The sequence below is a fragment of the Suncus etruscus genome, chromosome 11 (assembly GCF_024139225.1).
Source record: "Suncus etruscus isolate mSunEtr1 chromosome 11, mSunEtr1.pri.cur, whole genome shotgun sequence".
Classification (NCBI taxonomy): Eukaryota; Metazoa; Chordata; class Mammalia; order Eulipotyphla; family Soricidae; genus Suncus; species Suncus etruscus.
Window position 1 is genome coordinate 11,278,969 of NC_064858.1, and position 26,464 is coordinate 11,305,432.

Below are 26,464 nucleotides of genomic sequence, written 5' to 3' on the forward strand. Positions count from 1 at the left end.
TGTGGATGTGGTGACTCCAGAGCCTAAGGCAGCAGAGAGGTCAGCGGGCCCCACACACAGCCCAGCCTGGCTGCCCCACTCTGAGCTGAGGAGCCAAGAACACAGATGCCCGGGTCTGGATGCTGCACATAGGATTCCCAGGTACAGAGTGGGGCGCAGAGGGAGGGGCACCTGGGGGCTGTGTAGCCTTCCTAGAATCATGGCCCACACCTCCAAACACTCCCTCTTCCTTTTTAGAGGCACAGCAGTTCTGGGTCTGCTGGGCACCTCCCTACCCAGGCCATGGCCTCCTCCTTACCTGTTTCCCCTCCTGGGGCCCCCAACCAAGCTCCTGCCACAACCTCACAAGGACAGCTTCATTTGAGCCCTAAACCAGCTTCCAGGGGAGGACAAGGACCAGCCTGCCCTGAGCACATCTGTCTGTGAGTGTGTGTGCATGTGTGTGCAAGCGAGTTTGCACACATGTATTTGAGTATGTACATGAACACATGGCCTACACACGTACGTGTTTGTGATGATGTATTATGTAAACTATGCATTGTGTGGTTGCATATGTGATGTGTACTACTTCCCAGGACAGAGCCATGAGATGGCCAGGGAGAAGGAAGGGGCTGGCATGGAGGAAAAGGCTGAGTCAGAGATGTGGAAGGCAGGAGATTCTTCACGCACCTTCACAGCTATCTGATGCTCCCAGAGCTTCTTGACCGACCTAGAGGATACCAGACAGCCATGCTGATGTGGTGAAGGGGTGTGAACAGGTCCCTGTATGGACAGGGGGCCAGAGCAGAGATTCCAGAGAGCAGGTCCCAAAGTGGGATATCTCAAAGCACAGAGTCCCAGAGTGTGGGCTCCCAGAATGGGCGTCCCAGAGAGCAGGATCTCAGAGTGGGGGACAAGAAGCTTGGGGTCCAGAGCACTCACCCCAGGCCATAGCTCTTCTCCATGAACTTGGCCAAGTGCGGGTTCTGGAAGAGAGCAGAGATATGGACACTCTGAACAAGAGAATGGGAGCTGGGATGACAGCCAGCCAGCACCCTCCTTAACTGAAGAGCCCTGAGGCTCTCCCAGGGCTTTCCTGACCCCAAATGAGCCTGAGCTAAGAGGCCACAGGTATCTGAAAACTGACAGGCCCTGCAGGGTCCTTGGCAGGGACAGCCCAGGGCAGGGCAGGGCAGGGGCAGCTGCAGCAATGCAGGAGTCCAGAGAGAGCCAGGTAGGACACTCCAATGGGGCATTGGGAGAGAGGCCATTTTGCAAACCTCATCCAGCTGCTGGCCTGTCCCTTGCATCACTGACTCACTTGGCTGGAACCACATATGGAGAGATGGAAGATCACAATGCAGCTTCTGGTCTAACTCAGTCAAGGGGGGTTGGAGAGAGAACAGAACAGGAAGGAGAAAAGAGCGGGTAGTGGAGAGGCAATAGAGGAGGGAGAGGGAGTGAGAAAGAGAGAGGAAGGAGTGGGGAGTCAGAGAAGGCTTAGGAGAGAGAAGGAACAATGAAGGGCGATAGGGAGGCAGAGAAACTTTCTGGTCTGACCTGAGCCTGGTCAGAGTTTACACCACACACTGGAGGACCAAGATACAAACTTGGGACTTGGCAGCATGGTGCACAGCCAAGGAGAATTCTACCTTCATTCAGAACACTTCAGAAAGGGCTTCAGGCTTTATGACAAGAGGATTGAGAGACACCTCTGAAACCCATGGCCTGATGTCTCTGGCCCAGTCAGAGACAAGTGCAGGACAGTGAGGTGGCGCTTGGCTGTGTCCACCCAGGGACTATCCATGCCTGGGACATGTACTGCTGGGGGAGGACAGAGCTCTGTAAGCATGAGTGTCTGCTGAGTGGGCAACAACGGGGTGCAGACTTGCCCCAGGTCACACACAGAAAAATGGCATGTGCAGTAGATCACTCGCTCTCTCCCTTGCTCGCTCCGCCCAGGGAGAGACCAGCAGCTCCTCTGGGTGTCCTCTTCCTCCCACCAGGAGATTGCCACTCACCCTAAGTCTCTGCAGGAAGATCAGGAATCGCCTCAGGAAAAAGGGCATCCTGCTCATTTCGAAAAAAATCTTCATCGCAGGGCTGACTGTTCCATCTTTCCTGGGGAGGATAAGATGGCAGATACTGCTTCAAGCAGTTTCGGCTCTGTGCCCATGGCTGCTGCCTGCAACATGCCGGATTTCAGCTCGCTATGATTAGGCCCTTACTCAGCACCACTTGTTAGATTTGAAAATTAGATGCCAATTGGATAGGCCAGAGTGACAGTAGAGGATGGGCAGCATTGCCAGATGTGGCCCCAAACAAAAACAAAATACTCATTTCGAGAGACTCCCAATCTGGCTTCGCTCAGAAGCTGCAAGATGCACTTTGCAGATCCTGGGCCAGGTTTTTGCTGCCACCCCCATGCATGGGGTTAGTGCTTGTTGAGCAGAGTTACCTCTGCAAGCACAGAATCTAGGGTGCTGGGGACATGGTCAAAGAGGCAGCTGCATCAAACTAATTCAACTGGGTCTCACAGACAGAGACATACCAGAGTGATACCGACAACACAATGAGCATAAGGCCTGTTTTGTCGAGAGTTTTCCTGACTCAAGAAATCACACTCACTGTCAGATTTTTGTCTGAATAAATGAATTTGTACTTTGGAAAACAAATAGGACATATGACTTCCATAAGGATCTGTGATCTAGGATCATAGGTGTCACTGCTGTCACCAACTGCATGAGCCAGCACCCTCAGTGAGCAGGATGTATCCCTAAGGTCACTCTCTATGCATATACACACCTACATGTGTGTGCATGTGATTAAGGTGTGTGTCCCCACAGTCACTCTCTATGCATATGTGTATACATGAGTAGCTGGTGAGATCGAGTACATCCTAAACTTGTTACAACATGATGGTAACGGCTATGTTGTGTTGTATTTGACTCCATACACCTTTTGTCTTTTTTGGGGGAGGCCACACCCTGTGATACTCAGAGGTTACTCCTGGCTATGCGTTCAGAAATTGCTCCTGGCTTGGGGAACCATATGGGACGCCGGGGACAGAACAGCAGTTTGTTCTAGGCTATCGCGGGCAAGGCAGACACCTTACCGCTTGCGCCACCACTCTGGCCCTTGTCTTTGTTTTGTTTTTTACCAAAATATAATTTTACCTTTTTCTCCTTTTATAGGCTATGCCAATGACAAACTTTCCATGGCTGGTCATAAATGCAATCAGAGACATGGACTCTGAAGGACCCATCACAACATAATGAAAACACCAGTCCCAAACAATGGAAATACTTCAGACTTTGCAAAAGAGTCACAAAGCTAAGAGCCCCTCCCTCCCTTCTGGACTGGATTTCATGACTGGACACACTCTACAAATGTAAAGACATGCTCCATGTACGCGCAAACGTGTATCTGACATGCCATGAACATGCTCAGATATGCCCTACACACACCCAGACACATCCTGACATAATCAAACACAAACCCAGATATGCCCTGACAAGCCCAGACATGCCCTGGACACACCCAGACATGCCCCTGAGTGCTCTCATTGGACCACTCCAGCCTCGCTCTCCCACTCACAAGATGTTCTTCAAGATCTCCAGTCCGTCTGCCATGACACTTCCGTAAAAGAGCTCGAAAGTCATGTACTCTATCTGCAGAACTGGGAAGGAGATGAGCTAGAGAAGAAAGAGGTGACAGCACCACTGTCAGACCTTCCTTTATCCTGGCCGCAATTTTGGGCTCCCACAGCCACTTCCAGAGCTGATCTCAGCAGCAACACCCCGCACCCCAGTCACATCTCTTCCTTACCCTCAATGACCTCCTCACCTCTCACCTCTACCTGACATCCTCACCTCTCCCCTCCGTTGACACCCTCTCCTCCACAGCCTCACTTCCACACCTCATCCGACATCGCAACCCCACCTCCACCTGACATTCCCATCCTTACCACCTGAGCCCCCTCACCTCCAACTGGCTCCTCATTCTCACCTCCGCCTGACTCTCTGGCCTCTGCAGACCTGAGGTGCTGCCATTTCTCCAGTGTCAGGACCTCCCATTCCCCCATGGTGGGCTCCTCCCAAACCCTGTTATGGCCTCGTGCTCAGGGGAGCCCACCTGGTGGCCTGCCCTCTCCAGCAATTCCCGGCTCTGTCGAACGGCTCTCTTCATGCAGGGTAGGGGCTGGACAAAACCATTAAACTCATAGTAGCCTATGCGAAGGGGCTTGGAGCAGGAGTAGAGCTGGTGCCGGGGGAGACACATGGGGAGGAGAGGAAGAGGTTTAGAGTCCACTCTTAGAGCTACTGGGTATGTGCAGTCTCACCACTGTCACCCCACACCACATGTGGTCCCACCGTTCCCCTTGGTGGCTCCTGAGTGCAGGACACCTGTAGCTGACCAACCCAGCCCCTCAGAGAGTGGCTGAGCAGAGCAGGTCCCTGTGTGGACTGGGGCAGGCCTGCCCCCATCCTTGGGTCTCTCTGGGGAGCTCCACACTCCTCATAGCTAAGGCAGAACCCCTTGAAATAAACTGCATGAGATGGATCATCCTAATGTACATGGCAGTGTCATGTACCCATCAGAACTCCTTGACAGAACCCTTGTGATATGGATCATCCTAATGTACATGGGCAGCGTCAGAGTGCATGGAAGGCACTTAGTGGTCCTGAGACTGCAGCTACTCCTGCCAGAATAAGGACTATACATTTTGGGAAACTCCACAAGGTCCTGCTGTGGCTCACCTGGTCATTGAAGGGCAGTGGAGGCACGGTGGGGTCCAAGCGAAACAGCTCGTCACACAGCAGTGCCTGCATGCATAGCACCAAACTGTCCACGTCCCTGGCCATGGGCCCCAGGCTGGTTGTCACTGGGAGAAAGAAGAGAGGGTGGTGGGGTTGGTCAGGAACCCAGACTTGCTCCCTAGAATGCTTGGGGCCTTGAGAGACTACATGACCTCTCTGTCTGCAGGGGGAGGTGGGCTCAAGCCCTTGTCCTTGCATGGCTGCTTTCCCTGTTGGACATATCACTTGGGGTGAGTTCTCAGGGTTCGGCTTCTCCCTCCACCACTCCCTTCATGCCCTCCCAGAGCTACTGCCAGAGAGGAACAGCATTTATACCCCCGACTCTTCATGAGCACAGGCAAGGCCTACATAGACACAAGTTGGGTATCTTGGGGTACAGAAGTAAGCAGCAGCATATAGGGGGATCCACACTTGTTCTAGGCCAGGTCCTGTTCTCTGGACTGCTCCAACATCAACCCCTTACAGAGCAGACAGTGAGGGTGGCTTACCCAACTTCATGCCTGACAGCATCGTTGTCACACCCTTCGAGCTGTAAAACAGGGGTTTTCTGTGTTGGTCTCAGAGAAGTGGGCTAAGTGGGACCAGTTTCCACTAATGACAACACTCAGTTACACAGGTCATCCCTTTGGTCAAGCCTCAAAAATACCTCAGCAACTCTTCAGTCTTGTCTAAGAAGGTTCCGAAAAAGGCTCTGGTACACAGTCCTAAAAGAGCCCCTGAGAGAGACCTTGAGTGAACTGAAAGAGACCCTGAGTGACTTGAGAGACTGTGATAACCTGAGAGACCCTGAGAAAGACCTTGAAATAGATACTGAGTGACCTTAGAGACCCTGAGAAAGACCTTGGGAGAGACTCTGAGTGACTTGAAAGATCCTGAATGACCCTAAGATATCCTGAGAGACTGAGTGACCTTGAGAAACCTTTAGAAAGGCCTTGAGATAGACCTTGTGAGAATTCTTAGTTACCTGAGAGAGACCCTGAATAACTTGAGATCCTGAGTGACCATGAATAACATGGGAGACCCTAAGAGCGACGCTGGGAGACCCTGAGAGAGAACCTGAGAGAGTCCCTGTGAATCCCTGAGAGACACTTAGAGATCTTGAGAAAGATACCGAGAAAGAGCCTGAGAGATCATGAGAGAGTACGCTGAGGAGACCCTGAGACTCTGAGACGACCCTCAGAGAATCACCGAGAGGCCCTGAGAAAGATCCTGAAAGAGATACTGAGAGACCCTGAGTGAGACTCAGAGAGTCTGAGAGAGACTCGTAGAGGATCCTGAGAGGGATCCTGAGAGAGATCTTGAGAGATCCCGAGAAAGAACCTGAGAGATCCTGAGGGAGATCCTAAGGGAAACCCTAAGAAAGATCTTGAGAGAGACCTTGAGAAAGAACCCTGAGAGAGAACCCTAAGAGAAAGATCCTGAGACATTGAGAGAGACCCTGAGAGAAACCCTGAAGGGATCCTGAAAGAGATCTTCAGAGATCCTGAGAAAGAACCTGAGAGACTCTGAGAGAAACCCTAATAGAAACCCTGAGAAAGATCTTGAGAGAGACCTTGAGAGAGAACCCTGAGAGAGATCCTGAGAGGATCCTTAGAGAGTCCATGAGAGGACCTTGAGAGAACACTGAGAGAGACCCTTGAGAAGGAACCTGAGAGCAACAATGTGCAATTCTGAGATCCTGAGAAAGAACCGGAGAGATCCTGAGAGAGATCCTAAGAGAAAATCTGAGAAAGATCTTGAGAGAGACCTTGAGAGAGAACTCTGAGAGAGATCCTGAGAGGATCCTGAGAAAGACCCTGAGAAAGACCTTGAGAGAAATCCTGAGTAAGACCCTAAGAGTCCCTCAGAGGATCCCTGTCACCTTAGCCGGGCACTCGTAGTCTTGAAGCCACAGATCCCGCAGAAGCTGGCAGGCAAGCGGATGCTGCCACCCAGGTCCGTGCCCATGCCTAGGATGGAAGCCCCTGTGGCGATCAGCGCAGCCTCTCCACTGGATGAGCCCCCGGGGCTTCTCTTGTGGTTCTGGGGGTTCAGAGTATTTCCGAAGATAGGGTTGTCACTGTTGTAGCTGAAAGACACCAAGACTCTGGGATCTCTGCCCTCACTCAGGCCTCTCCTCCCTTATTTTCCCCACAGCACCCCAGGTTCTGGTCCCCCAGGTTAGGACTTTTGTGGGTCCCAGCAGCAGAGCTGAGATGGAAGGCAGGGCCAGCCTAGAGCACCTCATCATGGCCTGCGGGATATTGGTCTTGGCGAACACCACAGCCCCTTGGCTCTTCAGCACCTTCACTATCACACTGTCCTCCATGGCAGGACTGTCCAGCAAGGTGAATGTGCCGCAGCTAGATACTTGGCCCTACAGGAGACACAGAACAATGAGGCTGACACCTGAGTCTCTGCAGCCCAATGTTTGGAACACGGGACAGCTAGACAGGACTGAGAAGGCAGCGAAGGAGGGAGAAGAACTTCATGCAGCCCGCTCAGGACTCCCATGCTGGTGCTTCTGCATGTGGTAGGGCCACGCACCTGCCATGGACACATGTGCTTGGACTTTAAAACAACATTTGACCCAACTATTCACACAGGATGAATCAAAGGTCCTGGATGGGGGTGTGGCAGAGCAATAGCACAGCAGGGAGGGTGATTACCTTGCATATGGCTGACCTAAGTTCTATCCCAGGTATCATGGATGGATAGATGGATGGATGGATGGATGGATGCCATCTATCCTGGCACCAACAAGAGAAATTCCTAAGCACAGAGCCATGAGTAACTCCTGAATATCTTCAGATGCGGCCAAAAACAAATAAACAAACAAGATTGTCCTGAGCATGTAGAGTGTCCTGGTATCTGAAGAACTGCCACTGTGCTCTGGGTCCTGAGATGCCAACAGGACCATCCTCATAGCTCTACACACTGTGTCTTGATCCACAGAAACTAAAGATTGGAAGCGGGTCCATGATTTCCCCTGCCCCACACAGTGTGTGGTGAAACTGGTTGCTGCCTAGCCATGTGTCTTCTATTATGCATTATCTTCATTTCCCCTGGACTCACAGAGAACAATGAAATGATTTGTGTTGGGATGATCCTTCTTTGGTGAGATTATCTGGGCCTTGTTCTGTGCTTACACCCTTCTTTAGTACCAAAATACAGGTGTCCACAGAGGTTACCATCAGTCAGGTCATGGATTACCCAAGTGTTGGTGCAGAGGGCTCAGGGTGCCACATACTCCCCCGGCAGGGTACAGACCCTCCCTCCCTCTCCTCTCTCTTTGGGCCTCCCTAGACTGTTTTCTGAGAGATGAACTTGAGAAATGTGGGCCGAGGTTAGGACTGACTTACCTCAGGTCAAATTTGATGAATCTCCTGAGGAACCAGTAGGAATGAGAGGGACCTACAGGAGAGCAACTGCACTACCTGAGTCAACAGCCACCCTACCTGCTGAAGTGAACCTGGGATGCAAGAGAAGCAGAGCTGAGAAGCTCTTGCTGATGGGTGGGAGCATGGCTGTGAGATGGCGGGAGCTGGTGGGAGATTGACTGGGAACTAGTGGGAACTGATGGGAGTTGGTAAGTGCTGGTGGGAGCTGGTGGGAGCTGGTGGAAGCTAGTGGGAGCTAGTGAGAGTGTGGTGAGAACTGCTGGTGGGAGCAGTGAAAGCTGGCGGAACTGGTGGGGATGTCTGGAGAGCAGGGCAGCAGGCAGCGGGAGCTGGCATTGCAGGATTGGCCCACCTGGCACTGGTAGCTGTCCTTGAGGCTGACGGGGATGCCATGCAGGGGTCCACGGTGCGGCCGCTGCTGCAGTTCCTGCAACTGCTGTTCCCAGCCAGGCATGAGGCCAGTGAGGCAATTCAGCTCTTTCTGTGCCTGCAGGACCTGCCAGCCCCAGAACCGGTCAGACCCAGAGCTGGACAACATGGGAGGGACACTGCCCTTCCCACCCCGTGCTCCTGCAGGTCTGTCTGCCCCAGAGCTTGCACCCTTCACAATGCCCAGTGCTCAGGGATATGGTGGCTGAATGGTCTCTCTCCCTTCTCTCCTGCACATCCCATCATGTAGGGAGCAGCTTTGATGATTAGAATGTACATCCTCTCCCCAGTAGCCTCGCCCTGTGACCCTCCACCAGGCAGCTGCAGGACCCCAAAGAGGTAAGTCATGCTTGGGCCTCCTTGGAGCCTCACCTGCTCCATGTAGCTGTATACCACAAGCTCCGGGCTTAGGGCCCCCTTCTGAAGCTTCTGTGTCAGCTCCAGCAGGGACAGGGAGACGACAGACTCAGCACCGATATTGGGGTGCTGTGGAGACAGACACACAGATGTCAGGAGACTCAGGGTGCTGCGGGGACAAACCCAGACATCGGGTGCTGTGGGATGAGACACACAAATATGGTGTTGCTGGACAGACACAGATGTTGGGGCTCACACAGATGTTGCGGTGCTGGAGGACAGACACAGATGTCAGGGTTCTGCAGGGACAAACATGATGGGGAGACACAGAGACATTGGGGAGATATACAGACATTGGGGTGCTTCAGAGAGAGAGAGACGGGGATGAGGAATAAGGTGAAAGGATGGAGTGTGGGAACAGTATGAAAGTGGGTGAGGGAGGATGTGGGAGGGGGTGGAGGTGGGTAAGGGCAGGTGAGGGTGGCGCTTCAATGGTCCCTGGTCCCATCACCATTCTATAGATGATGATTCACCAAGTGGTGTCAGGACTGTGGAACTACAGAGTTCCCATGAGAAAGGCTGGAAGGATCACCCCAGGGACCCAGGGCACACAAGATAGGCCAGCACCCACACACCCTAATCCCTCCTTCCTGCCCGGACCTTCCTCTTTGTTGGACCCTTCTTTCTGTCCCCTCCTTTCTTTCCCCTCCTTTCTTTCCCCTCCTCCCTCCTTCCCCTTCCCCGCCCTATCCTCCCTTCTCCCTGCCTCCTCCTCCCTGTGCCTTCTTTCCTGTCCCCTCCTCCTCCCTCTTTTTCCCTTCCCCCTCCCTACTCCCTCCTTACCCCTCACAACAGTGGCCCCAGTCTGCAGGGTTAGCCCTCGGTGGGGGGTGCAAGGACAGGGCCCACCTTTTGCCAGAAGGTCTGCACTGCAGCCTTGGCCTGGCACAGCTGTTGCTCCAACAGGCCCCTGGCCCGGGCAGCCTTGGCTTCCAGACCTTTCCTCCAGGCTCTGCGGCGCAGCAGGAGGACAGTGCTTAGCACGCCCATGGTCAGCACCAAGACACAGAGCCGCTGTTGTGCATCTGACCCCAGCATGGCCACAGGGACGAGCTCACTGGAAAGCCTAGCACACACGCAGTGTCAGCGAATCTCGCAGGGTCTCATGCAGCCAGGCCAGATCACCCTAACACTGGGATACCTGTCCTGGATGATAGGCAGGGTCAGTGCTCTTCTCCTGCCAGTGCCCCTCCCACACCAACAAAACCCCTCCCACAGAGGAGGAGGCCGGATAACTGGGCTCCCTGGACTGGCAGAGACACTGACAGCCAGTCAGCAATGGGCCAGTCAGCAACGGCAACCTCTGGACCTAAACCAGGGGATGCAAAGGAAAGGGTGGAGAGCACATGTTCAGATATGTCTGAAATGTTTAAAGGTTCACTAGCTCCTGACCCCAGGGTCCATCCCACAAGTGTAGCCTGAAACAACCAATGTTTGGAAATGTTTGGAATGTTTTGTTGCTGTTCTCTTGGTTTTGGTTTCTTGAGACACACTTGGCCGTGGTCAGGGGTTGTTCTCAACAGCTGGAGCTCAGGGATGAGTCCGTAAAGTCGGGATGGGTGTCTTGCAGAGGGCTGGGCCCTCTGGCAGCTCCAAGCTGAACTGAAGAGGCCCCAGTGTAGACCTGGAACTGCAGAAGGGCCAGTGTAGAGCCTAAACAAACCCTCTGACCCCACAGGGTCATCGATGGCCTAGCTCTTTGGTGCTGTTTCAAACCCTCACAGTGACTGTAAGCAACACGTCTCCCCTGGCGGCACAGAAAACTGAACTGTGTAGACCAGAGCTGCCCTGATCACTGCCCCATGACTGGGGAAAACTGAGGTGACCAGGCAGGAGGCCAGGCGCTGCTCTGAGCAGAGGATCTGAGGCTGAGAAAGCACAGGAGGGTCAAAGTCTCCAAGACAGGGCATTGGGTCTCCCCCCAAATTTCACCTTTCTCAGCCTCTCAGCTGGACCCTTTAACCCTTTAACCCCGCATGACAGCAGCTGTGCCCAGAGATAGCAGAGGGGCCCTGCAGCCAGGCAATGAAGGAAAGTCCATGTGCTGCCTTTTGCAGTAGCCAGCCTTTCTCTAGGGCCTGGCCACCAGGCTGTCTGCCTTGTCCCATCTCCTGCTTCCTACTGTGCTCAAGCAACATCAGGCAGGAACCCAAATAACATGTGGTTTGTGCATGGCCCACTGCCCAGCAGAGCCAGTGGGGCACAGATCAGGGTGGCAGGAGGTGTGGGCTGGCCACCAACACTCTTGTATGGATAAAGGAAGAGACAGGTGGGAGATGAATGACAGAGAACAGATGACTGATGAATGACCAGTTAGTGAGCTACCAGTGATGGAGATAAGACAGTGGATGGTTTATGATAAGACAAAGGGTAAAGAGATCCTGAATTCTTAAGACAATATTAAGAAAATACATCTTTAAATAATTTTTTTGAATAATTTTAAATTACTGTGTAAAGTTGTCTTTATTTTGTTGTTGTTGTTTTTGGTTTTGCTTTTGGGCCACGGCTAGCAATGCTCAGGGGTGATTCCTGGCTCTTTGTTCTGGAATCACTACAGGTAGTTCTCAGGGGACCATATGAGATGACAAGGATGGATGCATGCAAAGCAAGTGCCCTACCCACCAGCTCTGGTGTTTACTTAAAATAAAAAGAGACCAGGCAAAGGGCTGAGCACTTGCTTTGCCTGCAGAAGCCAGGAGTAGCTCCTGAGTACTTCCAGGAGTGCTCCCCAAAAAGGGGGAAGGAGAGAGAGGAGAATTCTAAGGCCAAATCAGACCCCCAAAATACTCGTCTTAGTTCTTTAAGATCTGGAAGAAGACAGACTTGGAAAATGAGTATCTGTCAGTGGAAAGGGAGGAGTTTTACCTGGTGTTCATCTTTGAGGAACAGCATGCAAAGGAGGGCTTACTGTGAGCCAATAGTGGTAGGCCTGCTGGAGGCGGCTTCTTTCCTACAGCCATCAGTGCGATTTCGGTGAATCCACTTTCAGGAGAGTGGGTTGCACAGGTGGCGAAATATGAAATATGAAATAATGAGACCACACAAAATACATTGTAGAGGGACCCGCGTCTGCAATAGACTTGAGACAATTTTACTTTTCAAGCTGGTGACATAAAGCACGTTTCTGGTATGCAAGGTATTTCCATGATAACAAAAGGCAGAGAATCTTAGGAGGAACAACACATGGTACCAGGCCCTAAATATACCTATCAAAAACTAGCCATACAGGTGAAAAGAATCCCAAGGGAAAAGGTAAGGAAGTGACATGATTCTTATGACAAAGGAAGAGAAACTTGTTTTGCTACAATTTGGGGACTAGCCCACAGCAACTAGCAAAGAAAATAAGAACTGTTTGTTTACCAACTAGCCGGTTTGCATTTACACTGACCGTTTAGAAATGCAAATGTATCTGGCCAGGGGTGAAACTGACTGCAGACTTTGGTGCTGAAAATTTCCGAGTCAAGACTGAGGCCTGTCATTTTGCCTGTATTTTTGCAAGGAAGAGATAGTAAGAAAGAAATTGGAATGTCGCTATTATGCCATGAATATCAAAAATATTGTCAGTAATCCACGTAGGGGGTATAACTAACGTCCACCGACAGGCCTACTGACTAAAATATTTCTTGGGGAAAAAAAATCAACTCACTGCACAGCAAAGTCAATAGACACATCTGGTGGGCTTGCTTCCCCTATATGGAGACATCTATACTGCATGCCGTGACATAGACCGGATGATCTGAGTCCAGTCCCAGGACTGGATGTGGGTATCCTTCCCCAAAACCCACTAGGAAGAGCCTGGCATGGACGGTCCAGTACACCTTCCCTTAAATACAGCTCCGATCCACCCACACCCTGCCAGCTGCCACACAAGGAGCCTCCTCCTCCCCCCGACAGGTAAGTGGCCCCTCAGGGTCTGCACATGGGATCTCCTTGGCCGTGATCCCCTCGCCTGAAGCTGGCCTCTGACCTGTGGCTAAAAAAAAAAAGTATTCTCTGAGGATCCAGTAATGAGACCACGACCCTCAGGAAACACAAATTTGTCTCAGTGTCAGATGCAAACTGCACACAGATCAGCACCTCGAGTGGGCAAGGGTGAACGTGGAGCACCTCCAGGGGTAGACAGGGGCAAGAACTCTCTCAGGTAGATAGGGGCAAGCACTCGTGAGGATCACTCACAGAAGTGAGCATGCCTAGGACTAGACTCTGCTTCTGCACGAAGCCTCTCAGTACTATACTGTGCAAAACCCTCATAGTTTGGGTCCTTTTAGCTGTGAAATCTCTCTGAGCCATACCTTGGCTCATGCTAACAGACCATCCCAGCATATCCACTCCCAACTGAGCACAGAATCCCAATAGAAACACTTTCCTGTTTTTCATGCCAAACTCCAAGCTTCAATCTGGGCTTACTGAGCTACCCAGTCTGTCTTCAGTATCCTGCGGATATCTGCACTGGTGAGTCACAGCTCTTGGGTCCCTATCCTATCCTATCCTATCCTATCCTATCCTATCCTATCCTAAGCCATCCTCCCCACCACCTTGACTTTCTTCTTCAAGAGTCACCAGCCCTTACCACCTGTCTCCAGATCAGGTAAGCACAAGACACGATTCCTTCTCAGACATCTAACTCTGGATATTCATTAACAGAAAAGAATGTGGTGTGGCCATCGCTGAGCCTTTGGATGACAGGCTTAATACAGATACACATAATGGAAAATGCCTTGTCCTTAGGGATCTTAATCTATCAGCTCCCTGCAGAAGGCAGGAAGAGTTAATGAATGACATGGGGTTTGTTGGAAAATTGTTAGGTACAAAGATGCCTCCCAGGTATTAACACAGTTGACTTTCCCGCAAGGAGAAGTTTACAGAGGTAAATGTTGAAGGGGGTAAAATGCCAACCATGGATACCTAACCCAGGCTGATTCCTAACAAACCCTAGTCCCTGATGTCCGAGCCAACAGAGCAGGGGACACTCTGCTCCTGACGCGTGTGCTGTTCAGCAGGCAGCTTCTTTCCACCATGTACATCTATTTGATTGCTGGGTAGGTAACTGGCTCACAGGAAGTGGGAGGAATGGAACTGAAGACTTCTGGATTCCTCTGCCTCTTGCTCTTCTAATTAGCATTTCATTTCATTTCAGGTGAACACTTTGGTGAGCACTATTGGTGAGCACTATTCTGTGGGTGAGCACTCTTCTGTGGGAGGGGGTTACTCCATCCTGATGGACACTGATTGCGAAATAAAATGTGGTCTGGCTCAAGTGGCCGACTTGAGCTACAGGATCTCTTAGTTTGTGCTTTCTCGGGCCTAGACAGTAGCTAATGGGGAGAACTAGAGAAGCCTCTTAGAGAAGTCAGTGCAGCCCAGTGCCAGCCAGAGACACTGTAGGGCTCATGTACAGATCCCTCCTCGATAGGGTCAGCCTGGGGCACTGCTCTACATCTGCTCCCCAAGGGCTAGCAAGGCCCCTGGTGCTGGAAAAGAAGAAGCAAAGGCACAATTTCCCTAGCCCACTGCAGGAGCCCCATCAGGGCTGGCACTCCATTCATGCCAGATAAAATGGAATGTGTGGTTGGGCTTCTGGCCAAGCTGGACTATCCTGAGTCAGTGACCGTAAGCCGGACATTTGGCCCTGCGCCCTGCCGCAGGTGGCCTCGCGGTGCTGCTGGGTACAACCTAATGATCTTTGGGGGAGCCCAGATTTCCCTCTGCTGTGCATGTGTCCGACTTAGAATGAGGACCAGGGGACGGGGCAGAGTGTCCAGTGCATGCGTGCGAGGCGCAGCAGGCACCACTGGTTGCAGGGTATGCGGCCTCCTCCCCCGTTCCTGGGCAAGCTCCAGGTATACCAAGGTGGAGTGTGGCTGCGGGCATGCAGGTGCCCTGGATTACAGGCCTCCTGCTGAACACGCAGACCCACACCTCCCAGTGCATGAGAGCCCCAGGAATCAAAGCAAGAGGCAACTGGAGGGCGCAGGCCTAAATCTCAGAGTTGGTGCCCACTGCAGGGCAAACGACAGTGGGAACCGCTGGAGTCTCCGCCCTGTGAGTCCCGAGGAAGCACGTGACCCAGGCCACGCCCACCAGTTCCAAGGGATCTCCCAGAACTGAGTCCCATCTTCCCTTTCAAGGGCTCGGCGTTCCTTCTACGCATGCGCACGGGGCTCCCAGGCGCGAGGCGGCAGCGCCACCGTCTGGCGGCGCACGAAATCGACGCGCTCCTTGTCGGCGGGGCGTCCCTCCCGCTAGGCTTCCGGGTGCGTCCTTGGCGCGAGCCTCAGAACCGCCTCTTTTGACGTCTTGACCAATGGGTGCTTCCCCGACAGCGCAGCCTCCGGTGCATGCCGGAAGTGGTCCCCGGGAAACTGCGCCCGGCTTTCCCGGAATCCCAGTCGAGTGGTTCCGGTCGGCCTCACTACCCGGTGCGGGTGGTTGCCCGCTCATCTGCTGCCGTGTGGCGCGTGCTGCGGGGCGGCCATGGCGGCGTCCACGGCGTCGCTGGAGGATGTGGGTGCAAGTGTGGTACCCTGAGAGAACTGCATCGAATAGATTGTATTCCCCACACATGACCTTGCATTCAACGACGGACACTCCCACACACTGGGCATGTTGGAGATATGCAGGGCTACCCTGGGCTGTCCCTTACATCTGCAGTTTTGCTTGGCCTTGTTCAGCTCACAAGGGTATTGGGGGGCCTTGGGGCCTCTCTGGGAAACTCTGACAAGATTCCAAGGGAAATTTTGAGACTGCAGGTTCAGGATGAACAGTGGCCAGCAGCCCAGCTTGGGACTTGCGTGGGCATCTCAGGAGCACAAGCTTAGATTCTTGGTGACACCATCAGGGCATGCTGGGTCAGGCTTCTTTTCCCACTTTGCTGTCCCTGTCATCTGATGCTGTGTGCTTCATATGCTGCCAGGACTTCACTAAGAAGCATGGCCACCAGGCCCAGCCTGGGAATGTCTGGGGAAGGGCCAGTGAGCTCTGATTTCAGGCACCCGCACCCTCCTGGAGTTTTATTGGGGTGCTTCCTATAATATTGAAAAGACATGCACACCTGCTATATTAAACACGTGTGTAGCTGCAAACATGCTAGTCAAAATAGATTAAGGGTGCATTTCAGGCATGAGACACGTGGAAGTTGTTTTGGGGTGAGACTGAGTTGGAGACAGAAGGGCTAGGAGTAAAGTGACTTTGTCAGATGGTGCATTTGTGGGTCACTGGGCTGAACTCATCCATCCTTAGCAGCCAGAGACCAAGAGAGTGGGAAATGTGGACCTGCACGGTGGCTCACTCTCTGGCCCTGAGTAGTGTGCAGGCAACGGGCCGGATAGAGGGGGGGCCCTGTGCACACCATGCATGGATCATTGTGGTTTCTGGGACCTTTCCCTACAACCTGTGTGGGGTCAACCCCAAATATAGGGGAGGGGCTGAGAGGCTCAGAGTGTGGCCCGGTACATGTGTTGGGGGATAGAAGGCTACACCGGCTGTGTCCCCTGAGGTGCCTGTCTTGCCTGGCAGAGCTTCCATACAGGTCACTCGTATGTCCCTTTGTCCACCAGCAGGGCAGTGGCCTGGGAAGTTTTCTGCTCCCAAGTGAAATCTGAGGCTGCAGGATGGAATCTGTTAGGGCCAAGGAGCAAGTCGGCGAGTCTCAAGCTTTACTGGCCTGAATGGGGATTTGCTGAGAGCACTGATGGTGAGTCCCAGGGTCTCCCACTCAGCCTTGCTCGACAGGGCCTGCTGTGTGTGACCTTGGGCATCCATGGGCACAGGACTGAGCTTGCAGGCAGAATTCTGGCCAGGGCTGTCAGCACAAGATTTCCAGACCAGACAGGGACAATAGCACCTGCCTTTTGATCTCTCAGCCCTTGACTGCATCCTTCCCAACCTGCCTGCTGTTTCTTATCACAGAAGTGTGGGTATACTTGTCTATGGAGTTCTCTCAGCCGCTTGCTGAGTGAGCAGGAGTGGCTGGAGGACGGAATGGGTTGAGTTGGGCTAGTGCATGTTGTGGGACCCCACTGCCCTGCCATCCCCCACCCACTGCTGCATAGATGGGACCCACTGTCACCCTAGAAGCACTGTCAAGGCATCTGGTTGGTTCAGGGGCCCTATTTCCTCTCCTGGACACCGGGCACGATGACAGGGGTGCTGGCACGGGGACACTCCTGGAACCCGTTGGGCAGATTCTCAGGATCCCCCCCAGCACCAGTCTGAACCCATCGGACCTATGTCCTGTGCCCTATGCCATGCCCCAATATGTCCTATGTAATGTGTCCTATGCCCTGTGTCCCACGTTGCATGCCCATGACATCTACCAATGCACATGTGTTCTGTGTCCTGTGCCCTGTATCTTATGTGCCCCATGTCCTGTGCGCCCCTGGGTGTGAGGTCTTGTCAACTCAGGAGTGTCTAGGACAGGATGGGACTGAAGGCCCCTCCCAGTTCCTCCACTAGGGGGAACTTTCGCCTCTTCACCTGGCCATCTATCACCCCTGGCTGCAGCATCTCAGATTGTTCCAGGTTCAGGATTTTTACCCTCTTTAACTGTCAGTGGCATTCCCAAAGACTCTGGGCTCTTAAAGCATATCCATTAGGCTGTTGGTGAGGAATGCCCCATGACATGGGGTCGCTGGAAATTCTGCAGCCTTTTCCTAGCCCCCTTTGTCAGAGCTGTTGGAAATGACTTGGTTCTCCTGGTTCCCTACTGGCAGCACCAGGCAGATCCATATGGCTAAGTGTGACCTGGCTCTTCTGTTGCGCCAAGGCCTCAGCAAAGCTCCATGTGAGGAAAGCACAGCTAGTGCAGGCTGAGGCCAAGCCTGGGCAAATTGACATGCAGGCCTTGATGCAGGGCTCTGAAAACGTCCCCTGACTTCACGTTCAAGTTGCTTCCCTCACCCTCTCACATATCAAGGAAACTCAAACAGAAGTCCAAGTCAAAGGGCACGTTTTTCCGCAGCTCTGACAGACCCAGAAAGCCGTCTAGAGGCGCTTCATAGGCCATGAAGCCACAGTGATAAGAGCCACAGAGATCACGGCTGGGCCCAGCAAGCAGGGGCCCTTCCACGTGAACTGTGCCATGGCCTTGTGTTTCTCCCCTGGGAGGCAGTGACCGCCTCGTGAGTCACAGGCTGTTTCCAGTTAGTGGCCAAGTGGAGGGTGGCAGAATGCTGGCTGTATGAGAGAGACAGAGCCGGCACACTAGGGCAAATGCTGCCTCACAGCCTGGGGGGTGGGGATCTTCCCAGAAATGGGCTAGAGGGGCTGGTTTTAGGGAGCTGAGTCCAGAGGAACCTTCTAGAATTGGAGGATTCCCTTCCTTTGCTGATGAACCTGCAGGTGTGATGATGAGCAGTGAGCAAACATGTCCATTAAAATGCTGAGGAGGACCCAGGCCCTCAGGGAAGGCCTCAGGCACCCTGTCAGCCTGTGCTGCATCCTGGTCTCCAGGACCACTATGTGCGCATGGCATGGGATGTGAGTGTAGTGGTAGATGTGTGTGAGGAATGAGGCAGATGAATGTGCAGGGTTGAGGAGTGCCAGTGGAAGTGCAAATATGAGCAAATGTGATGGTACAGGGGAGATGGGGACAGTGACATGCAGATGTGATGGTGCAGGTGTGATGATGAAGATGCGTGGGTGTAGTAATGCAGATGTGCAGGTGTGATGATGCCGGTGTGTGGTGGTGCCTGCACGATGATTGCAGGTGTCATGCAGATGTACAGGTTTGGTGGTTCAGGTGTGATGCCCGAGTGTTGCTGCAGGTGTGGTGTGTGCATGATGATTGCAGGTGCATCTGCAGGTGGGATTTCCAGGACTTTGGATTGTAGACTTACTGTGGTCAGTGTTTGTTAAGAGCAGGAGGCGTTTAAGATGAGTCTACTCATGGGCCAATCATCTAAAAGGATATAAGACATGACTGTTGTGTATGTAAACATTTCAATGGGATTATTATGTTACTGACCCTACCCTGATCAGTGATTGTGCCCTACCCTAGGGTGTGACCTGGCATTCTGCTCCCACCATGGGGTGGTACCTGATTCTGGGGGATAAAAGCAAGGGTCTGTGGAAGGCAGGGGGCTTTTTGGCTGGAACTGATGCTGAGGCTTTTGGCTTCAGTCTTGTCCTCCGAATAAAGCTAATATTTTCACAAGCCTGACTGTCTACTAGCTGTTTACCTGCCACTTCACCTCAGAATCACCGGCTGAACAGGGTGACAGATGCGTGCTCCAAGCTGGAGGGGAAAGACCTTATCCTCCATGCCTCCATCAAGGACTGACTTGCAACCATGATCAGAACTTAAAGGTACCGTCTGGTTCCCTCACTCCACACTATGCAGTCTTAACCCCCCATTGTCAGTCCTGCATTGTAAAGTGATACATCTGGAGGCCCCCTTCTGATCTGTGAGAGGGGCAGATCCAACTCATCTCTGCACTGGGAGCTCTGACCTCTGCAGGGACAAATCCTCTCTGCTGATGATGGGACCTTTGAATTGTGAGAATCAAAGCTATTAGCATTTCAAATCACGGATTTAACTGGATTTCTCTTCATCTGGTGAGTTCTGTGCAATAAAACACCACCAAGCGTGAGACTAGGTGTGATTAGCATTAGTGGAATTGAGCTTTAAATCCCAGCCAGCTGATTTCTGGAGAGAACATGGGCCTTAGAAGACGCCTTTTTCACTGATCCTTTGTCTTCAGTTTGTTCGCAGAACCCTGTATCACTCCAGTTTCTTTATAGGACATAGGTACATGCCATACATACACAGATAAATGATCAACAGCAAACACCAAAATGGAACTGTCAATTGGTGAGAATCCGAGCTGGTCTGTTGCAAAAACTGCAAGGCTGCAAAGGATGGGGTGATGTGCCCAACCAGGGACACCAAAACCAGGAGAGAGAGACAGACAGACAGACTGAAGGCTGCAGCTGCGGAGAGGGCCATGGAAGGGCTATAGGTTCAAGCTTTGAGAGAGAATAGGGATAGAGATGAGCCAAGCAATATCTCCTGATGGTTTATCTCTGGCCTCCTGCAGACTGGCAGGCTCATCTCCAGAATCTACCCTGAGAAGCACTGGGCTAGAGATAGTTTCTCATCTTATTATGGGAAAGGGTCCAACCCCAGCATCACAAGTTCAGATCAGATTCTTTAACTGGCAAAATAGTACATTTATGCAGAAAATGTAGGATGCTACCCTTTTCTGACCCAGCTCCTGGACCCACCCCTTCGAGGCCAAGACAATCATCCAGTCTCAGGAAACTGGGTCAGGGGCCAGTCTCGGGCCCCACAAAATCAGGGAACTTATTCAGTAATGATTCAGCTTCCCAGTCCAGCCCAAGAGATTCCACAGCATAGACTCATTAAAGCCCGCCACTTCAGGATTCTGTGTTCTTCATATTCTCTACCCTGAAGAACTAACTATAATACCAGCTCAGTGCCCTTACGAGGTAAGATTTGGCATAAAAGGGCCAAATCCTTCAGAAGCTCTGGGCTTGATAATAGGGAGAGGTAGTCTGACTCTTAAAGGTATTTCTGTTCATCTGGGAATTATAGATTCTGACCATGTTGGAGAAATAATAGTTTTTGTTTTTGTGCGAACAGTTTAAAAAGGAAAACATAACTCATATTTTATTACAATTTTTTATGTTATGCATGGCAAATCAGAATGCATCAGAGAAGGGATTGTTGGAAGAAAAACTCCTGATGCTTCTACTAATCCCTTAATAGCTTTTACCACTAAGCTTAAAGAAGAAAATTCAGTGTTACCCCTTGAAATTCAGGGTAGGAAGTTTGAAGGAATGTTTGACTCTGGCGCTGAAGTTTCTATGATTGCTTTAAAACATTGGCCCTACCATTAGGCCTTGCAAGGTATATCTTATAGCCTGGAGAGAATAGGTGGTGTTTTGCCTCCAACATCGGTCCATCAGAGCACTGGGTTTTTGAAATGTTTGGGACTGGAAACCCAACAGACTGTTTTTCTACCACACATAGCTCCAGTTTCCTTGAACCTCTGAGTGCATAATTTTCTAAAACAATGGAGGAGAGAATATTGCATCCCTTTTCCAACCCCCTCCAGCCCACCAGCTCAGAAATTTTACTTTTATAATTGGGGCCACTGGGTTATAGCACCTGGCACTCATTCCAATTGAATGGTGATCTAACAATGTTCCAATCTGGGTTCCCCAATTGACCATGAATACCATACCATGAAGAACTTAGTTGATAAGCAGTTAAGACTGGAGTACATTGAAACCTCCTTTTCTGAATGGAAGTCCCCGATATTTGTAATACAAAAGAAATCAGGTAGCTGGAAACTGTTATCTGATTTAAAAGCTGCCAATTCATCCATAGTTTCTATGGAGAAATTACAGAATTGCCTTCACCAGTAGCCATCCAAAAGACTGATCTTTTATAGCAATTGACTTAAAAGACTTTTTGTATATTTCCAGTTACCTAGAAGACAGAAAGTGCTTTGCCTTTTTAATTCCTTCTCAACAATAGAGCCCTCATGCAGTGGTTTCAATAGACTGTATTGCCTTAAGATGGCATATTCACAATGTGTCAATATATTTGTTTGTTTGTTTTGGGTCACACCCAGCAGTGCTCAGGGATTATTCCTGGCTCTGCACTCAGAATTGCTCCTGGTAGGCTTGGGAGACCATATGGGATGTTGGGATTCGAACCACCATCTGTTCTGAATTGGCTGGTAGCTGCTTTGGAATCTAAATGTTAGTTTGAGGATAGTTAATCTCAATGACTTTATAGGAAGTTCAATCAGATGTCAATATGACATCTTCAGAATATTGTTAATCTAAAAATGACTGGGCGTGACTTTTTTGTTTTTGTTTTGAGGTCACATCCAGCAGCACTCAGAAGTTACTCCTGGCTTTATGCTCAGAAATCGCTCCTGGCATGCTCGGTGAACAATATGGGATGCCAGGATTCAAACCACCGTCCATCATGCAAGGCAAATGCCCTGCCTCCATGCTATCTCTCCTGGCCATCCCTGGTCATCACTTTTTAAAAAAACGATTTATATATGATTTCTAAAACTGACCTATGATGAGGGTTAGTGCTTTAACTCAATTTTACAAAGGAACTGAGATATTCTAAAAAGTTAGAGAACACTTTTTATAGATCTGATCATTTAAAAATCTATGTACATAAGTCATCTCGTTTGAAGATAAACAGCACCATGAGGCCTATTTAATTTGAGTCTCAGTTTACAGATGAGGAAATAGAGGATTATGTGTAAAGTGATACTGGGCCAGTTGCTAACTTTCTTGTGCCTTAAATTAGCCACAGTCCCACAAATGCCTGATTCGGAACCCTCCCATGCTCTTAAACACATTTAGACCACTTAACATCTTCATGGCACTGACGAATCTGCCAACGCTGTGTCCAGCTGATCTGGATGTCTGCCACATGTCAAAGAAGCCATATGAAGAAAATGCATATGGTGGCTAGGGCCATAAAATAAAGTTGAATAACTCCTAAAACTTAAACTGCCTGTGGATCATTTCTCTGTCATTACCTGCAACCTACAGACCCACCAGCCAAAGGGGCTACAGGCACTGGGCTGAGCCGAGAAAGACTTCACTTCCAACCCTAGGACTCAATATTTTAAACAACACTGGAGTGCTAATTTTTCTTCTCTATGCCTGCTCCCAAACTGTTCAAAAGTGATGATAATAACCATATATCTTCCTAAATTGTTGTGAAGACTAAAAAAGAAACTAAATAGATACAATTGCCTGGAAGTTAGTAGTTCTTAATAGGAAATTAGCAGCTAGTTCATTGATTCTTTACACATGTTATTTATAAAAGCTAGAAGATTCTAAAAGATGCCCCTGACATGTTGCTGTCCCCTGGTATCTCTTGACCAGAGCCACCATTTTAATTGGAGATTGTCCAGGATTCGCAAGAACGTGTCCTCTCGAGAGAATTTGTCCTCAAGCATAGTCATGCGTTTGATAGAGGACGGAGGAGGAGGATCAGCTGGGCTTGGCTCTGAACAAGCAAAGATGCACAGATATACAGGCTCATAGATGCTCAGACACAGAGGTATACAGACACAAGACATAGACATACAGATGTACAGACATACAGAAGTAGATATACAGAGCACAGAAGCTCAGATGTTCTTGTCTCAGCCCTCTTCTAGTGCTCTGCAAGGCTCAAAGCCCCCATTCCAAGCACGAGGCTGTATGGCACTTTGGGGCCCAGTCTCTGAAGCTCCAAGATGCAAATGACCCAAACAAAATTATTTCAGAGGGCCCTGGAGTTTGATTTCAGCAGTTTATTAGCCATTATTTGATCATTGTTCCCCACCCCTCCAAAATAAAACCTCTCTTTACAGTCACAAAAACTGGGTTAGGGAGAGGGAAAGGGAGTGGCTGCTGGGAGGAACCCCCTAAATGGCTCCTATATAGAGCTGTGAAGGATTTATCCCTCAGATGCAGAGACCCGGTTCTCCAGGCCTGTGGCCTCCCGAGTCAGTGTCTCCACCTCCTTCATGAGGCACAGGGCTTTCTCCTCCTGCCACGGCAGGGCCACACATTGTACAGACACTGGGAGCCCCACACCGCCGGCAAACACCTGCATGCAAAAGTTGACACAGGTACTTGCCTCAGGGAGCCCCAGGATGAGTGTCTCCCTGTGCAGGGAACACCACAGAGAGGGAAGAAGGCAACTCCTGCCTCAGCTTCTCCAGGGATGGGCCCTAACATTGGCCCAGCACCTCCCTGCACTGTCCTGCCTCCAGTGTTGCCCTCCTGCAGGCTCTCTGGCCTGGCTGTTTCTCCCCACCTTTGCCTGAGCTTTATTTCCCATTTGGTTTTCCCAATCTGGGTATCGCTTCTGGCATATTTACTCCAGGAGCCTTCTCATAAAGACCACTTTGAGCCTTTAGTTTCTGAGTACAGCAGCAGGTGATAGGACTTTTAACTAATTTAAGCCTGGCAATATCTCAGGACCCTTTGCAATGGAGGCTCTAAGCGTGTTTTGACACCTTCTGAGCTCACCCTTTCCTGCACCTGATCACCAGCAGTGTGGAGCCCTCATGGACACAGGAAAAGTGAACCCAGAATTGCCCAGTCCCCTCCTGCTCTGAGCTGGCCGGATGTGGACACCAAACAGTCAGCATGGGTAGTCACTTCCCGTGGGAGCTCAGCATAGAGCTGGTTTCTCCAAGGAGACTGAGCACTCAGAAAGGGCTAAAGGTTGTGTGTGGAATGTGTGAGGACTTGTCCACTGCAGGGTCTGAGGTATTTACACATTGCTGCCTTCTCTATATCAGATCTACACACTCCATACTGTTTCTGTACCAGAAGAACTACTCTGGGGTTACAATCTGGCAGAGGGCAGGAGGCTTCCCTAATTGCTGACAGAGGCTGCCACCACGAGGTTTCTGGGACTGTTCCCCCCCATTCCCACCCCCCCATGTGCCATGATGAAGTTCCAGAGCCTACAGGTCACTCCCAAGACCCACTTAAACCCAGACTTTTCTCTATGGCTCAGGAGCACTTCTGTGGGGAGATGATGTACTGAAGACACAAGCTGCTGGCTTGGCCTGGCTCAGAGGCAAAGGAGGGAGGCTCCTGCAAAGACTTATTTACCTCAGGTATGACCCCTAGGCCACAGGTCACACAGGTCTGAGGAGACCAGCAGGGAGTGAGTCCCCAAACAGAGTCTCAGGGAGTGGGCAGAGCAGTTGAAAAAGGCCCCAAATGGTGGTTCAAGAAATGACTGTATGGTGCAATTAGGGAAATAACTACACTAACAACTGTTATGACAATCTTAGTGAGAGAGAGAAAGAGAGAAGTAGAATGCCTGTCTCAAATACAGGCAAGGGTTGGGAAGATGGGAGGTGCCATTGGTAGTGGGAATGTTGTACTGGTGAAGAGGGGGGGTGTTCTCTTTATGAGTGAAAAAAATAAAAACAAAAACAATTAAAACCAAAAAGAAAAAGAAAACCATATCATCATATCAATAACAACAAGAACAACAAAAAGAAATGAGTGTAGTTAGAGCCTGTCATCCAGTAAACAAAGAGGAAAGGAGTTTCTTAGATTTCACCTTCCTTGACTGTGAAAAGATGGTTCTGGAACTCTGCGAGTGTGTGATGCTGTGAACCACCAGTTCTGGAAGGTGAGGAGGGGTACCCAGGATCCCAGCCCCTCTCTCCTGCTGACCTCTGAGGTCTGTCCAGACCTGCCCTTGCTCCTGGGACACCTGGCTCCTGGGGACTCCCAGATCCTCACAGACCCCCACTCCTCAAAGACCTTTTCCTCAGGGACCTCTCTTCTCAGGGACTCACCTGAAGTATTTCTTGAGAGTCGCAGAACTGCTGTTGCAGCTCCGCCTCATCCTCCTCTGTCACAGTGCTCACAGGGACTGTTCCCGCCGGAAAATCCAGCACATTGTAGAGACACAAATAAGAGCTCAGCCCTAGAACGATCAATCTCATCAGATTTAATGAGCTGCCACCCCACCCTATGCTCTCTGCCTTCTGTTGCCAAGTGACCGGGCTCTGGGGGCCCTTCCTTGGAGACAAGAAGTTGATTTCAGAGAAGCCCCCTAAAAGAACACAAGTGGGCAGGCACAGCTGGTTCACAGGCTTCACAGTCCCAAGGACAGTGTGATGCAGCCCTTTACGGCTTCAGAGACCCAGGACCTCCAGAGTCTCCAAGTGTTCCCCTCAAACCCAAGAAACTTAGTCCCAAATACATATGAAGGACACAGAGCGTGGATGCACAGCGCTGAGTTCCAGAACATTTCTCATGGCAAGAAAAGCACAGTGTGGGGAACACTGACGGTAGCCAGACTCCCTCCAGAGCAAGGCACCAGGACACAGGGAGGAGTTGGGAACCCAGCAAGATCTCATGCCTTGTTCCTGCAGGTGAGAGGGACAGTCCCTGGTGCAAAAGACACTAAACTTGTCCAAAGTCAGAATAAGGAGAGTACCAAGCCACTTCTAACACAGGAAGAGACAGAGCAGGAAGGAGGAAAGTTCTGGGTTGGCTTTGGGCTGGCTTTGAGCTGGCCATCTTGAGAAAAGTGGACAGACAAACAAGTAAAGATCCAAAACAAACTGCTGAGGCTGCAGGGTACCAAAGTCAATTATATAATTAAATAATATTGTATTATATGATCATATATATTATTGTATTATAATATATAAGATATGATCTTATATAACAGTATATTACGTTAATTATAATTAATTAATGATTGTATGATTAATGATATGTTGATATATATTGTTTTTATATATTCATATTTTATTATTTTGATTTCAGTTTATTTTTATCGTTATTAGTATTACGTGCCCCTCATTCCCAACTTGATTCTTAAACTCAAGGAAAACACCAGATCCCAACAAATCACTTGAGGTCAACTGGCCAACGAATTCTCCAGCAAAATCCTTTGCAGTGCAA

General features: G+C 50.7%; 1 protein-coding gene and 1 long non-coding RNA gene across 2 annotated transcripts in view; both read right to left on the reverse strand.

Moving 5' to 3' along the window:
* Nucleotides 1-679: 679 nt before the first annotated feature.
* Nucleotides 680-26,464, reverse strand: part of LOC126022750 (uncharacterized) — a 30,785-nt gene continuing 5,000 nt past the window's right edge. The window contains exons 2-3 of the long non-coding RNA XR_007500275.1: nt 922-965; nt 680-709 (exon numbers count right to left, since the gene is read on the reverse strand). This is a non-coding gene — a long non-coding RNA (uncharacterized LOC126022750). The remainder of the gene's footprint in view (nt 710-921; nt 966-26,464) is intronic.
* On the reverse strand, nt 6,568-10,191 carry LOC126022749 (vitamin D3 hydroxylase-associated protein-like). The gene is made up of 5 exons (XM_049783742.1): nt 9,875-10,191; nt 8,981-9,094; nt 8,532-8,675; nt 7,022-7,155; nt 6,568-6,867 (listed from the first exon to the last, which is right to left on the reverse strand). Exons 1-5 carry the CDS (start codon nt 10,061-10,063, stop codon nt 6,657-6,659), a joined length of 792 nt encoding a protein of 263 aa, XP_049639699.1. The 5' UTR covers nt 10,064-10,191; the 3' UTR covers nt 6,568-6,656.